At 43.6% G+C, this 16,885-nt stretch overlaps 2 protein-coding genes across 2 annotated transcripts; both read right to left on the minus strand.

Moving 5' to 3' along the window:
* Positions 1–214: 214 nt before the first annotated feature.
* Positions 215–6,752, minus strand: LOC308470118 (uncharacterized protein). The gene is made up of 2 exons (XM_080993405.1): positions 6,683–6,752; positions 215–3,655 (listed from the first exon to the last, which is right to left on the minus strand). Exon 2 carries the CDS (start codon positions 3,408–3,410, stop codon positions 2,652–2,654), a length of 759 nt encoding a protein of 252 aa, XP_080849531.1. The 5' UTR covers positions 3,411–3,655; positions 6,683–6,752; the 3' UTR covers positions 215–2,651.
* On the minus strand, positions 4,658–16,222 carry LOC308469382 (tigger transposable element-derived protein 1-like). The gene is made up of 4 exons (XM_080991741.1): positions 16,064–16,222; positions 13,361–14,340; positions 12,181–12,307; positions 4,658–6,514 (listed from the first exon to the last, which is right to left on the minus strand). Exons 2-4 carry the CDS (start codon positions 14,075–14,077, stop codon positions 4,797–4,799), a joined length of 2,562 nt encoding a protein of 853 aa, XP_080847867.1. The 5' UTR covers positions 14,078–14,340; positions 16,064–16,222; the 3' UTR covers positions 4,658–4,796.
* Positions 16,223–16,885: the final 663 nt, after the last annotated feature.

The raw sequence follows: 16,885 nt of genomic DNA on the forward strand, positions 1-16,885 counted from the left end.
AGTATTCTGTGGCATTAACTATTTCTCCCAGTTTGGTGTTACCTGCAAATGTAATCAGCATCCCTTCAAATACCTTCACCCAAGTTGTTTATAAAGACGTTGGAAAACAACGGGCCCAGGACCCTGCAGCACCCCACTTGTCACTTTTTTCCAGGATGAGGAACCATTAATGAGTACTCTTTGGGGTCAGTCAGTCAACCAGCTACAAATCCACCTAAGAGTAACATATGGGGCTGGGCAGATTATGGACAACACTACTGGTTCCTTTTTTCCACATTTTATTTTTATTGATACTCATCCAAAGATATACAAAAGTTTATACACAGTGCAAAGTATATTCTTATACCTGAATAAAAGAAATATTTTTTTAAAATCTAATCTAAAAACAGGAGCAGGGAGAAGGGAAAAAATAAACAGAAGAAAAAGGGAGAAATAGAAAAAGATGGAAAGACTTCTGATTCTCTGTCAAGTAAATATAACAACTTGTTCAAAGCATTCACTCAAATTGACATCCAATCATTCTATTTTCTATAAGCCAATATTATTTTCAGTCTTCAGATCCAGATATTGCATGTTGACGGTCTCTTTCACGCAAAAACCCCACAGTAATTTTCCAATCCTTAATAAATATCAATTGATTTCTTTTTATTAAATTCCCACCCTTCTTCCTCCCAAAAGAGCCCAGGGTGGCAAACCAATGAGTAGCTAAGGAACACAAAACAAAACAAAACAAAACAAAACAAAACATATTTAAGCCATTTAAAAGCAGTCTAAATATCTGAAAACGTTTTACAACACCAAAAGGTCATTGTTAACATCTCTCAGTCGGGTTACCCACATGCCAACGTTTTTTATTTATTGTTACATTTATACCTCACATTTTCTCTAGGGAGATAAAGTAGGTCCGTGGTTTTTCCTGTCCTCATTTCCCCTTGTGAGGTAGGCTAGGGTCCTCAGAAGCACTCAATGGACTTTGTGGCTGTTGGGCGGGATTTGAATCTGCATCTCCCAAGTCCTTGTGCTACACACTGGACCACACTGCCTCTCTCTATGGTGGTGGAGGTGTTAATGGACTGCAAAATGTTTTTTAAATGGCTGAAAAGAAACATGCTGTATAAGAGCATGAAAGCTGAATGGCATTGAAAGGGAAACAGGTGGGGGCATGTCCAGTAATTATATAATAGGAGAGGTGTCACTAGTAATGGGGTCAGAAGATAAATGTACTTTTTTAAAAAATGGGGGGGGGGGTCAAGGGAATGAGAAGTTGTGCCACCTCTGCCACAATGGCCTTCCTGCTATTCTCTTCCTTTCCTTTGAGAGGGTCTTCCTACTCAGCCTCGTCCCCACTGCCCTGCAGCTGTCCCTTTGGCGCTTGTGTTTCTGCCGCTGCCCCCAGGAGTTCTCGTTCCAACTCAACGGACCCTCCTCCTCGCCCCCTCATTTTTTTGGCCCCCACTAAGCACTTCCTACCAGAATAAGGGCGGGTACCACCATCATGACACCAACTGGACACAGCACATGTGCACCCCAGAGTCCACCATCTCCCGAGGGAGACCATTCCGCTGTCAAACAGCTCTTACCATCAGAAAGCTCTTCCTGATGTTAAATCGGAATCTCCTTCCTTGTAACATGAAGCCATTGGTTTGAGTCCTAATCATCCAGAGCTGGAGAAAACCAGCTTGCTCCATATTCCACATGACAGCCCTTGAGATATTTGAAGACAGCTATCCTATCTCCTCTCAGTCTCCTCCAGGTTAACATACCCAGCTCCTTCAACCAGTCCTCATAAGGCCTGGTTTCCTTAGTTTTCTGGGGAACTCCAGCACATGAAGTGGCTGATGGCTGGCACATAGGTGGCACAACAAAGTTAAGAGGAGCCTTCTGGATCAGTCCCTGATCTATCTAACCCAGCATTTTTATTGCCTTATATGACAAAATGTATCGCTTGATTGTAAAAACAGAACCTCTAAGCAGTTTACAAGAAATATTAAACAGATCGGTTAAAAGCAGTTAAAAACAAGTAATTAGAAACCTTTAAAAAAATTGAAATCAGCAGTAAATTGAGGACAAGTTAAAACTCTCCAACGTCTACACGTCTGGACAAAATGCTTTTCAGCAGGTGTCAAAAAGAAAGCAGCAAAGGTACCTGCCTGATGTCCAGAGGGCTAAGTCCCACAAGCATCCTGTTCTCGCAGGAGCTAAGAGGACGCTTGTGAGAAACCCGCAAGTGGGAACTGGGCACAAAAGTCCTTTCCCTTCCTCTGCTTTCCATCAACCAGATTTCAGATGCATACACAGGCAGTCCTCGTTTTGTGTGGGGGTTACGTTCTGGACACTTGCGTGCATAAACCTACCCTGCCCTGTCCGTCCCCCCTTTTGTGACAACTTTATGACCTTTGGGGGCTACTTCTGGGTTTGGTGCCATGCACGCCTGCGAAATCAGACGCCGCTAAACCGGTCGTCGCCTGTAATGCCTCTGAAATCTGACCAAGCGCAGGTTCACGCACGCCCTTCATATTCACGAGGAATTTTAAAACATTACAATTTTAATATTTTTAAATCAGGCCTTTGATGGCTAAAATATACAACACCAAGAGAAGTACGTTGTGCAAGCGGGAGGCAGTGATTGGCTGTCACCCATAACTTCTAGTTCACGGGCTTACAAACTGTTCTTGAAGACCTCCACAAACCGAGCATTGAAGCTGGTTCTCTCTGTGCTTCCGCACATGGGCAAACAGTTCAGCACTGACTCCAAAGTTTTCCCCACAGATAAAACACGCCAACGGCTCCTCTGCTGTGTGGGTCTTCTCATGTTCAACGAGCTCCGAGTTTTTTATGAAGCCTTTCCCGCAGTAGCAGCAGAAGGCTGTGTGGCTACTCTTGCGGGACAGAAACTGTGAGTTCCAAAGGAAGAACTTCCCGCAGTGCGAACATTTATATGGCTTATGTGGTGTGTCGCCTCGGTGAGTTTGCCGATGAGCTTTGAGCTCCCACCAGTTTATGTAGGATTCCGGGCAAAAGCAGCATTTATAAGGTTTCTCGCCTCTGTGGAGTTGCTGGTGTTTGAGGAGGACCGACTTGGAGGAGTAGCTTTTATCGCATTCTGTGCAGGAATAACGTTCTTCTCTCCCACGGGTTTTTACTTGAGGGATCCAGTGAAAGTTTTTCCCGCAGTGGGAACATTTATGCGCAGTCTGGCCAGTCTGGATTGTCTCTCTCTTTCCACAGTGGGAGCATTTATACAGTTTCTCACCTACGTGGCTTCTCTCGTGTATCAAAAGGTCTGAGCTGCTGCTGAAGCTCCGACCGCATTGCCAACACTTGTATGGCGTCTCCTCTGTGGGAATAGCCCCGTCTGTACTCCCATGGGCCTTTTGACCACAGATTTCCCCACCCGTGTCATATTCCATGTCATTCTTTTCATGCTGCTGGGTGGCATCTTTGCAAACACCCTTTTGGATAATAATTGGATCTGCTTTCTTCTCTGTGTCTTTTCTCTTCTGTGTCTCTGCCCTACGCTGGTTCTTATCAGCTTCTCCCTGGAACAGGAAATCCTTCTCTTGGCCTGCTTTCAAGGTTGTCTTCCGCTGCTCTGTTTGTTCAGGACTTTCTCGCAAGCGCTTCTGCCTCTTGCTTTCACTCAGTCGCCTGTCCCCTGCTGGAAGAAAAACAGAATCAGGGTAGGAATCAGACACAGCTCCAATCCGGGCTTTTTTTTCAGCCGGAACACACTGGAGTTTGGTTTGGTTCTGGCTCCTCTCAGGTGGGTGCCATTGCCATTATAAGAGAACAAGGGAAGTGTTCACGGTGAGTTCCGGCACCTCTTTTTTCTAGAAAAACAGCACTGGCTCCAGCTTTGCTCTTTGTGAAGAAGTGCTTCCTATTTTGTCTCTCATGAATCTTCTACCACTTGTGATACAAAGTATTATGAGGAAGTGGACTTCTTTTTTGTCCCTATTCCCTTTCTCCATTCCATGCCTAAATGTAGACAGCTCTACTATGTTTTCCCCCACCAAATTAAATAGCCCCCAAAATTTATAAGACGTTTGATTTTAGAGAACCCCAGAACAGTTTTTAAAAATAATAAAACAGTAAGATTGCAGTAAAAACAATTAAAATACTCAGAAAATTAAAACCAGCAATAAACCAAAAACACATCAGCATTCTAATATCTTACTAGGGTTGTCTATAAACAAAAAATGTTTTAACAGGAATCAAAAAGGGTATGCCTGCTTAATGTCAACAGGCAGGGAGTTCCACTGTGTAGGTGTCACCACAATAAGAGATCAATTTCTAACAAATGCGGAACCTTTTATTCTAGAGGAGGTGATCAGTTTTGAAGGTCGTTTCTGCACATTTTCCAGTTCTAAATCTATCTATCTGTGTGTTTCTGAATTGTATATATAGGTACTGAATTTTTTGAATTACAGATGCAAGTTTCCCTCTCCGTGCTTCTGCCACCTTTGCAAAAATGATTGATCTGCTCCATGATTGAGCAGGCCCACTACAGTGGTGCCTTGCAAGACGAAATTAATTCGTTCCGCGAGTTTTTTCGTCTAGCTAATTTTTCGTCTTGCGAAGCACGAAATCCCATAGGAATGCATTGAAATTCAATTAATGCGTTCCTATGGTCAAAAAAAGTCCAAACAAAGCCAAATTTGGTACAACAAGAGTTTATTAAGTGCTCTTTAAAGTCACACATACTGTAAAGAGCATTTCAAAAATTGAAGGAACAATTAAGTTTCTAAACATGACAGAAAAACATTTAAAAATCAACAAAGTGTACAGTACATTTTCTAAGACTCTGGGGGACAACTCGAAGAAGGTTCCTCTTCCACTCTTTGCTTCTTGCTGAAGAACCTGTCCATGGTCTGCTGATTCATCCGCCTTTTCAGCACCTCCCTGAAAGGCGACATGACTCTCGTATCAAAAGTGTTCACAAGGTCATGTGCCACGTGCTTGTCAGGGTGGTGCCGCTGTGCAAAAGCCTGCACATCCTTCCACTTCAGGCAAATGTCCCTCAGTTCTTTGGAGGACAGCCGTTCCTCAGTTGCTTCCTCCTCTTCCAGCGAGGCCTGCTCCTGCGCAGCCTCTGCCTGCAGTTCGACCAGCTCCTGGGTGGTCAGCTCGTGGTTGTGCTCCTCCACCAGCTTGCTGATGTCCTCCTCTGTGACCTCCAGGCCCATGGTCCTCCCCAAGGCAACAATGTCCTGCACCACTGTTGACTCTGGTGCATCAGAGTCACTTGGTGCCACACAGTCCGGCCACAGGCTGCGCCAAGCGCAATTCAAATTTCTCTGGCTGATCCCTTTCCAGGCCGTGGTGATCATCTTCAAGCAGGTGACGATGTCGAAGTGGTCCTTCCAGAATTCCCACAGAGTGATGGTGGTGCAATCAGTCACCTCGAAGCATCGCCTGAAAAGCTCCTTGGTGTAGAGTTTTTTGAAATTGGCGATGACCTGCTGATCCATCGGCTGGAGCAGTGGCGTGGTGTTAGGCGGCAGGAACATGATGCTGATGAAGCTGAACTCCTCCAACAAGTCCTCCTCAAGGCCTTTAGGATGAGCAGGAGCATTGTCCATCAGAAGCAAAGCCTTCAGCGGCAGGTCGTTGTCCAGCAGGTACTGTTTGACAGCAGGGCCAAAAGCAAGATTGACCCAGTCCACAAACAGCACACGTGTGACCCAAGCCTTACTGTTGGATCGCCACATGACACTCAGCTGCTCCTTGTCGACCTTGTGTTTCTTGAAGGCCCGTGGGTTCTCCGAGTGGTACACCAGCAGGGGCTTGATCTTCAGGTCGCCGCTTGCGTTGGCACAGAAGAGCAGGGTCAGACGGTCCTTCATGGGCTTGTGGCCAGGCGACTCGGCCTCCTCCTGTGTGATGAAAGTCCTTTTGGGCATCCTCTTCCAAAACAGCCCGGTCTCGTCGCAGTTGAAGACCTGCTGTGGAACGTAGCCCTCCGTCTTCACAACCTCCAGGAACTCCGCTGCAAAGTCTTCAGCCGCAGAAACATCAGAACTGGCAGCCTCTCCATACCTGACCACGCTGTGGATTCCAGATCTTGTCTTGAACCGGTTAAACCAGCCTCTGCTTGCCTTGAAGACTTCTGGCTCGCCTGAGGTTCCTGGCTGTTCCTGGACGAGGTCTGTGTGCAAGGCCTTGGCCTTCTCACAAATGACGGCCTCAGTCACTGTGTCCCCTGCACGCTGCTTCTCTTCTAACCAGATGAGCAGCAACTTCTCCACCTCATCCAGAACAGCTGGGCGGTTCTTCACGAGCCTGCTGACTCCCTTGGCTGCATCAGTCGCAAGGATCTTCTCCCTCATCTTCAGGATGGTCCCGATGGTCGATGGATTCCTCCTGTACTCCCTGGCGAGGTCTGTCACACGCATTCCACCGTCGTGCTTCCGGATGATCTCCTTCTTCATTTCCAGCGTAACCTTCGCCTTCTTCCCCTCGCCGGCCTCTGCAGCAGCAGTCTTCTTGGGTCCCATGGCAGCACAGCTCCTACCTTCGCAAACCAAAAAATAATAATAATCAGTGCTTCACATCCAAAAAATTCAAAAGCACCCAGCCACCCACCACACAGAAATTCAAACCCAGAACTAGGTCCTTGAATTCCAAACACCCCAACCCAAAATCCAAAAACCCTAAAAAAAGTTTTAAAAGTTTAACTTACCAAATGGCTGCAAAAGAAGTTTTGGAAAAGCTTCAAAAATCACCAAAGTCTTCAAAAACCTCAAAAAAGGCTACCACACCGTGTGCTATGAGTTGCTCCTCGAAGTCAAGTCGCAACTGTTTGAAGAACAAAGAATCCCTTGGCCAGAGAGGGAACCTTCTTCTCTGAAGCCAAACTGACATGGACAAGAATTGACCAAATATGGGTAACTAGAGGAATGGCACCAAAGACAAGAAAAGTGGAAATTTGCCCAAAAACCTGCTCCGACCACAATGCTGTGAAGATGGAGATGAAACTAACACCAACTGGTTCCTTCAGATGGAGGATGAATGACACCTTATTTAGAGATGAAGAAGTGATTAAGAAGGCCCAAAAAACCTTGAGAGACTATTTCGAGATAAATATGAACACCAATGTTGAAAAAAGAGTAATCTGGGACGCAAGCAAAGCTGTTATGAGAGGGTTCTTGATACAACAGAACGCAATAAAGAAGAGAATCCAAAATGAGAAGAAGGATAAAATATTGGAGAAAATAAAGGAAAGTGAAAAGAAATTGAGAGCAAAACCAAAGTCGCAAGAGATTTTGAGAGAAATAAAGTTACATCAAGTACAATACATGAAAATGATGAATCAGGAGATAGAATGGAAAATCAAACAAATGAGACAAAAGACATTCGAGTCGGCTAATAAATGTGGGAAATTGTTGGCTCGGCAAATGAAAAAAAGACAAAAACTAAATACTGTTACAAATTTAGAAGTGGAAGGAAGGAACATACAGAACCCAGTTGAGATTAGAAACTGTTTCCAGAGGTATTTTAAACAACTATATACACAAGGGCCACAGAAAGAAATTGATGTAGACCGATTTTTGAAAATAAATGGATTACAAAAAATCTCTCAAGAAAATAATGCTGAACTATAAAATAACTGAACAGGAGGTAGAAGGCGCCATTCAGAATATGCAATTAGGTAAATCTCCAGGACCGGATGGACTGACTTCTAGATACTACAGATCCTTAAAAGAATGGTTAGTACAACCTTTAAAGGAAGTCTGCCACAAAATAATGGATGGGAAAAGGGGACTAGAGTCGTGGAAAAAAGCGTACATTACACTTGTACCGAAAACAGAGACTGAAAAGACGCAGCTTAAGAACTACCGCCCCATATCACTGCTCAATGTGGATTATAAAATCTTTGCAGACATTTTGGCTAAAAGACTAAAAAAAGTGCTAGTGGAAGAGATACATAAAGATCAAGCAGGCTTACTCCCGGGTAGACATCTGTCTGATAATGTGAGAAACATAATCAATATCTTAGAAAAATTACAAGTGAATATAAATACTAAGGCAGTTTTGATATTTGTGGACGCGGAGAAAGCTTTTGACAACATTTCTTGGAATTTTATGAAGAAGAACCTACAGGGGATGGGGGTAGGCCAAGGCTTTGGAAACGGTATAAGTGCAATTTATTCAGAACAAAAGGCTAAATTAATTGTAAATAACATGGTGACGGAGGAATTTAAGATAGAAAAAGGGACACGACAAGGTTGCCCAATCTCCCCATTGCTTTTTATATCGGTCCTGGAGGTCCTGCTGAATATGATTAGAAGGGACCAATTGGTTAAAGGTATACAAGTCGGAGCTAAACAGTACAAATTGAGAGCATTTGCAGATGACTTAGTATTGACATTACAGGAGCCAGAATCTAGCACTAAAAGGGTTTTGGAACTGATTCAAGAATTTGGTCAGGTTGCAGGATTTAAACTGAATAAGTTAAAAACAAAGGTCTTAGAGAAAAATTTAACAGCGATTGAGAGAGAGAGAGGTTTCAGAATGAGACAGGTTTAACAGTGGTTAAGAAAGTGAAATACCTGGGGATTAACATGACATCCAAAAATGGGAATCTATTTAAAGACAATTATGAAAAATGCTGGACTGAAGTGAAAAAAGATTTAGAAATTTGGTCAAATTTGAAGCTTTCACTGCTACGCCATATTGCTGCGATAAAAATGAATGTATTGCCTAGAATGTTGTTTCTGTTTCAAACATTGCAAATTTTCGACAAAATGGATTGCTTCAAGAAGTGGCAGAGAGATATCTCTAGATTTGTCTGGCAGGGCAAGAAGCCTAGAATAAAATTTAAAATACTAACGGATGCAAAGGAAAGAGGTGGATTTGCCCTGCCAGACCTTAAACTTTATTATGAATCAGCAGCTTTTTGCTGGCTGAAAGAATGGCTGCTTCTTGAAAACACTGACATTTTGGACTTAGGTTTTAATAATGTATTTGGATGGCATGCATATTTGTGGTATGATAAGGTCAAAGCACATAAAGCATTTAAAAATCATATTGTCAGGAAAGCGCTGTTTAATGTTTGGATAAGATATAAGGATTTGTTAGAAAACAAAACCCCAAGGTGGCTGTCACCAATGGAAGCGAAAGCCTTGAAAAAGCTCAATATGGAGGTCAAATGGCCGAAATATTGGGAAATTTTGGAACAAGATGGAGATAGACTGAAATTGCAGAGCTTTGAAAAACTAAAAAACAAAGTGCGAGACTGGCTTCATTATTTTCAGATAATGGAGGCATTTAAATTGGACAAGAAAATTGGCTTCCAGGTGGAAAGATCAAAATTAGAAACTGAACTGTTAGAACCCAAAACCAAGAATTTGTCAAGAATGTATAACTTGCTGCTGAAATGGAACACTCAGGATGAAACGGTAAAATCGGCTATGATTAAATGGGCACAAGACGTTGGACATAACATTATGTTTGTTGACTGGGAACAGTTGTGGACCACAGGTATGAAATTTACGGCATGTAATGCCTTAAGAGAGAATATTATGAAAATGATATACAGGTGGTACATAACCCCAGTCAAGCTTGCAAAAATCTATCACTTGCCCGATAATAAATGTTGGAAATGTAAAGAAACTGAAGGTACATTTTTTCACCTTTGGTGGACGTGCCCAAAGATTAAGGCTTTCTGGGAAATGATATATAATGAATTAAAAAAGGTATTCAAATATACCTTCCCCAAGAAACCAGAGGCCTTTCTCTTGGGCATGGTCGGCCAAATGGCGATAAAAAAGGATAGAACTTTCTTTATGTATGCAACAACAGCAGCAAGAATACTCATTGCAAAGTATTGGAAGACACAAGAACTTCCCACGCTGGAGGAATGGCAGATGAAACTGATGGACTATATGGAACTGGAGGAAATGACTGGTAGAATCCGTGACCAGGGAGAAGAGTCGGTGGAGGAAGATTGGAAGAAATTCAAAGATTATTTACAGAAACACTACAAAATTAAAGAATGTTAGAGTGATGTTGGATTGAAAATAAGTGGTTTCCAGCTGTACAGGATTTAAAGTTATAGATAGACTAAGATGAAAGATTAGGATTAAAGAAGTTTAAGGAAATGGAAATTTGGTATTTAAGAGGTAAAATTTTAATGCTATATTATATTAAGATTAAAGATTGGGATTAAAAAAGTGGGAAAGAAATTGCTGGACAAACAATTTGAATTGGAATACAAAAGAGGGAGGTATGAGGAGGTCCAGAAAATAAGTAAATTTAAAAACGGAAATGAAAAGGTGATATTGTTTTTAATTGTTCTGTTTCTTTTTCTTTGTTTTTTGTTTTCTGTGCTTTTTTCTTCTTTGGATTATGTACTGTGTATTTGTGTATTTCTTTTTTATGTTTTTATGTTTAATTTTTTACTGAAACCTTAATAAAAATCATTTTAAAAAATAAAAAAATAAAAATCATATTGTCAGGAAAGCATTGTTTAATGTCTGGATAAGATATAAGGACCTACTGGAAAATAAAACCCCAAGGTGGCTGTCACCGATGGAAGCGAAAGCTCAGAAAAAGCTCAATATGGAGGCCAAATGGCCGAAATATTGGGAAATTCTGGAACAAGAGGGAGATAGATTGAAACTGCAGAGTTTTGAGAAACTAAAAAACAAAGTGCGAGATTGGCTTCATTATTATCAGATAATGGAGGCATACAATTCGGACAAGAAAATTGGCTTCCATGTAGAAAAATCAAAATTAGAAACAGAACTGTTAGAACCCAAAACTAAGATTTTGTCAAAGATGTATAACTTGCTGTTGAAATGGAATACTCAGGATGAAACGGTGAAATCTGCTATGATTAAATGGGCACAAGATGTTGGACATAATATAATGATGGCTGACTGGGAACAGTTATGGACCACAGGTATGAAGTTTACGGCATGCAATGCCTTAAGAGAGAATATTATGAAAATGATATACAGGTGGTACATGACACCAGTCAAGCTTGCAAAAATCTATCACATGCCCAATAATAAATGTTGGAAATGTAAAGAAACTGAAGGTACATTCTTTCACCTTTGGTGGACGTGCCCAAGGATTAAGGCTTTCTGGGAGATGATCTATAATGAAATGAAAAAGATATTTAAATATACCTTCTTGAAGAAACCAGAGGCCTTTCTCCTGGGCATAGTCGGCCAATTGGTGCCAAAGAAGGATAGAACTTTTTTTATGTATGCCACAACAGCAGCAAGAATACTCATCGCAAAATATTGGAAGACACAAGATTTACCCACACTGGAGGAATGGCAGATGAAGGTGATGGACTATATGGAACTGGCGGAAATGACTGGCAGAATCCGAGACCAGGGAGAAGAGTTGGTGGAAGAAGATTGGAAGAAATTTAAAGACTATTTACAGAAATACTGCAAAATTAATGAATGTTAGAATGATGTCAGAATGAAGTTAAGTGGTTTTAGCAGCAATGTTATAAAGGTGTATGTAAAAATGGATTGTTAACAGGTGAGAATCTAAAGTTATAACATATTAAGTTAAAGGATTAAGACAAAAACAAAGAGGGAAAGGTATTGCTGAATTAACTAATTGAACTGGAATACAAAAAAGGGAGGTGTGAGGAGGTCAGGGAAGCCAGGAAATGAAATGTAAGGCATGGAAGATTGATTTCTTTTTAAGTGTTTTTTTTTATCTTTTTTCTGTATTTTGTATTTTTTCTTTTTTTAAATTTCTTTCTTTTTTTCCTTTTCTTCTTATCTATGTAATCTTTTTTTTGAAACCTTAATAAATATCATTTAAAAAAAAACACAAAGTCAAGTCGCAACTGCACCTCTTCAAGCAATGCACCCTGGGTATTAACGGTTTTAAGAAAAAGGAAACAGACTTGCAAGACGTTTTCGTCTTGTGAAGCAAGCCCATAGGGAAATTTGTCTTGTGAAGCAGCTCAAAAAACGCAAAACCCTTTCGTCTAGCAAGTTTTTCGTCTTGCGAGGCATTCGTCTTGCGGGGCACCACTGTACTTAGCAGGCAGTGGCCAGTTGTGTGGACAGTTTTAGGCCCCAAAACCCACAGAGCTTGAAGGTGACCTGGGAAGACGAGCCTTCCATTTTAGGTGGGGGAAAGCAACAAAACTGGAAAGTCAGGAGTCCTGAGATATTCGAAGAGACAGACCCCAGAGGGACTCACCCAATAAGCTCACACTTTGCTTGTCCCCCTGCTTGGGCCTTGTGGAAAGCTGCATCTTCACCATGCCCGGCAGAGCCTGTTCTGCCTTGCGGGGATTTACAAGCTCCTTTTCTGACATCCCTGTGATCTGCCAGTGGGGAAGATGGAGGGGAGAAGAGTCAGTTCAAAACCAAGTCACAGTGCAGGCAAAATGTGTGTTTAGAGGTTGGCGATAAATGTTACTTATTACAAGGACTTGATATTATCACAATCTGTCCAAGAATGTGAGGACATAATATAAGCCCCCTAGTCTCCCAGAACACAAAGGGGAATGAAGAGGGTGGAGCAAAGGGAGACAAGAGGAAGGAGTCCCAGGTTCCTCACAACTGCCTCATTGGGTCAAGATCTACCGGGAAGAATTGCTGTGATCACTAGGCCTGAGCTGCTTTGTTTCTTTGAATAATGAGTGAATTTCACTGACACTTTGTGAGTTACTGCTGACTTGCTCCTCACTCCTGCCTTGACACTGGCTTTGTCAAGGTGGCTGGGTGCCCAACTGGGGCTTTGTGCTTACGAACATTGTTGTATGTCGCTTTAGGTTGCATTGGCAAAAAATAGACTGATAATAAGTTATAATAATAATAATAATAATAATAATAATAGTACAGTGGTACCTCGGGTTAAGCACTTAATTCGTTCTGGAGGTCCGTTCTTAACCTGAAACTGTTCTTAACCTGAAGCACCACTTTAGCTAATGGGGCCTCCTGCTGCCGCCACGCCGCTGGAGCACAATTTCTGTTCTCATCCTGAAGCAACGTTCTTAACCCGAGGTACTATTTCTGGGTTAGTGGAGTCTGTAACCTGAAGCGTATGTAACCTGAAGCGTATGTAACCCGAGGTACCACTGTAGTAGTAGTAGTCATAGCCATAGCAACTCAAGACCCAGGAGTGGTTCAAGGGCACCATTTTCGAAACCCAATTCAGGCATGCTTGCAATGCCTGCAGTACACATTTAAAGCACATGGCTTTTCCCTATTGAGTTCTGGGAACTGTAGTTTACCCCTCACAGAGCTACAACACACAGCACCCTTAATAAACTACACTTCCCAGGACACTTTGGAGGAAGCCATATGATCCACACGTGCAACAAATGTATGCTGTGGATGTGACCAAGGACACAACTTTGGAAACATCATCTTACCTGCACTTCCCAGCTGTTGACCTCCTTCTGACTCAGAAGGAATTCCTCCGCCAGGGTCACTGCCCAGGCACAGCTCCCTGGGTTACGTTCTCTCACCCAGCTCTGCATCTCTGAGGGCAGGACAGCCAGGAACTGCTCCAGGGTCACCAGCTCCAGGATCTGCTCCTTGGTGTGTCTCTCCGGCTTCAGCCACTGATGGCAACACTCCTGGAGCTGCCTGCAAAGCTTGTAAGGCCCATCGGCCTCTTCGTAGCAGAGCTCACGAAAACACCGGCGCTGCCTCTCCATCTCGGCACCATCCCCAGACGGAGTTCTTGCCTTCTCCTTCCCACTGGGAGTGGCACCCAGATTGGTCTCATGGTCCTCTTGGGCTTCCCCAGCAAGACGTGGCTGGATTTGGGAAGCCCACAATGCTCGGGGCCAGCTGTGGTCATCTGTCACTCCCTCAGAAGTAACCTCCAATACTTTGGGATTGTCCCAATCCCTTGTCTCAGGCACTTGTGGGTTTCCCTCTCCAGAATGGGAATCCTGTAGCATCTTCAAAAACTCCTGCAACTGGGCGTCCCAGTTCCTTGACGGCTCATCGTTTGGCTCCTGTTTCACATTTTGTTGGGCTTCCACAAGAACTTCCTTGAGCCTCCCAGTTTTCGGACAAATTGATCTTTGCTCTCCAAATTCAGGGCTCCAGCTCTGCTCCATTTTTATTTCGGGTTCCATGGCCAGCTTTAGCACCAGCCACAATCTCTTGCGTCGCAGCTTTTTTCTTCCCACAGGGACTGGCCTTGTTGTGCCTCTTCTCTGCTCTCTCTTTCACTATCAACCCTTTAGGGATGCCTCAGCGCCCTTGCTAATATCCTTGTCCTTCAGCTAAAGATATTCATCCAGCTGGACTCTTCAAATGAGACTGCAAACCATCTGGATCTTTCAACAACCAGCAGAATCTGACTGTCCTTGAAGCTGATACGACCAAACTTCACCTACTGAGGGGGGAGTGGAGGGAAAAATAAGAGAGAAAATCTATAGGACTGTTAACGGAAAAATCCAAGGGCTCCCTTGGACAAAAACAAAGACACCAACCAGGATAACTTGGAGCAAAACAGCAGCCTGTAGGCTTGGCCTTTATTGGTCTGTTGCAACAGGGTGCTCCCCTGACCCGCAGGAGAGAGGAGGGACGCAGGAAAATGGTGTGCAAGGCCTTATAAAGACTTTTGAAATTGCCACCCTGTAGATCAAGACCACCCCCAGAAACATCATACATACATCACAGAAGGGGTGTAACCTAAGACGACCCCTCAGATACATCACACCTACATCACAGAAAGGAGGGGTTGAGGAAGGAGTTGTGGTAGTAACCTGAGTGTCCTGTCACCTGGCTGGTTCCCCCTCCCCCCTCCCCATGAGTACTTTCCAGGTGACAGAGGGAAGTTTGCAGTTTCCTGCCCCCAGAGGGAAGAGCTGATTATTGTCCTTTGTTCCAGTCGTGCTGAATCCACTCCCATATGCAAGTTCTTTGTGATCTTGATGGTCTTCTGTCTAGGACCATCAGGGTTGGCATAGCAACTGGGCAGGGCTCCTGTGGATGTGCTGGTATGCTCAAGGGATTATGGCTGGCCTGTATCAAACCTTCCCCATTATGTAGTCCTTCCTTCATGGAGTAAAATAAAAGTGGAACAGTGAAAATCCAATGTATGGTTGATTTTCTATGAATTTATAACAGAAGCGTAGTGTATGTAGTGTGTGAGTGTGTGTGAAGTTTGTACAAACTGAATGATTGGGGGGGCGGGTTTCCTGCGACAGGACTGAAGACTAAAACCTCTCGGAATCTCTGAATACCCCATATTAATTGGGTCTGCTATTTCCGCACCTCCAAAAATCTATTTTAATTCCCAAGGAGCCTACAGACAAAAATACTAAAGGCACATGATACTTAATTCCCCCCCTGTGCTTCACAAGCCAAGGTGATGTAAACAGCCAGGATAGCTTGCTACAGCCTCTAAAACACTTTAAAACAATCCCAGAGTCCCTTAGAAAATGGCTGAATTGAGAAGACACTCTTGGAATTGGAGGGGAATGTGGGCATGTGTCTCTTAACAATTCTCAGTTCCCTTAACACATTGCGCTCCCCAGGATTTTATGGAGGAAGCAGCGACTGCTGAAAGTGGTATGAGACTGCTTTAAATGTATAGTGGAAATAAGGCCATACATAAGATTGGGAGTGGGTGGGGGATCTCAGCAGCCCAGAAGCAGGGCTGGCCTAAGACATTATGCTGCCTGCGGCAGGGTGGAAAATAGCACCCTGCACTTGGAAAGTCTAACCGTGCGGTGGGAGGGGACCCGTGAGGGTCATCCAGTCCAACCCCCTGCAACGCAGGAAGATGCAGGTGCCGCATATGGGGACTTGAACCCAGACCTCGATGTTATCAGCACCATGCTCTCACCAACGGAGCTATCGGCAACAGAAGGCACAGCACCCAAACCTGGCCATTCAAAACCAGTCCCCCAATTCATTCCGCTTAATGGGAGGGCCAGCTTGCAACTTTTATCAGCAGCTGACCCAAGTGATGGGGATGCCTCCGTCGCCCTGGTCCTCTTGTCTTATGAGACCTCCCCAAGCTCAGAATAAGGAGCAATTAAAAAATTAAATTAAATTAAAACAGAAGCGGACCTGGGCAGACTCTCTGCATCTTCCCACCTTTCACTCACCTGCGCTCTCATTTCCCTCGCGGAGAACCTGCAGCCGACTACGTCATTTTCAGGCGCCAGTCAAGAGAGGGAGGGCGGGAACCGGAAAGCAGCGTCTCCCTTCCGCCCGCCCATGCGCCTCATCTTCCTTTGACATATGCTTGGGCCGCTCTAGGATTCGGACCGCCGTTGCTTTAACCCTTTCATAGCTTGTAGCGCTTAGCTGCGGTCACAGAACTTGCCTGAGCAAGAGATCGGCTGGAAGTCTCATAACTGACTGTCAGTGGTGCAAAGCGATGCCCGCATTTCCCCCCAAAAATTAGCATGGAAGTTTATTTTAGAAATCAAAGTGGACATAAAACCATACAATAAAAAAATATACAAAAGGTTGAAATCAGATAACTAGTGTGGAAACATGTGTTCTTAGTTGCCCAACACGCTCCCTCTGCACTACACTGCTTTAGTAATAATAGTAATAATTTTATTATTTATAACCCACCCATCAGCCACTCTGGGTGGCTTACAACATATGTAAATCATAGTAAAATATCAAACATTAAAAACTTCCTGATACAGGGCTGCCTTCAGATGTCTTCTAAGTTATATACAGTGGTTCCTCGGGTTACATACGCTTCAGGTTACAGACGCTTCAGGTTACAGACTCCGCTAACCCAGAAATAGTACCTCGGGTTACGAACTTTGCTTCGGGATGAGAACAGAAATCGTGCTCCATCGGCGTGGCGGCGGCAGGAGGCCCCATTAGCTGAAGTGGTGCTTCAGGTTAAGAACAGTTTCAGGTTAAGAACAGACCTCCAGAACGAATTAAGTACTTAACCCGAGGTA

Source organism: Podarcis pityusensis (genome assembly GCF_964106645.2).
Source record: "Podarcis pityusensis genome assembly, chromosome: 2".
Taxonomy (NCBI): Eukaryota; Metazoa; Chordata; class Lepidosauria; order Squamata; family Lacertidae; genus Podarcis; species Podarcis pityusensis.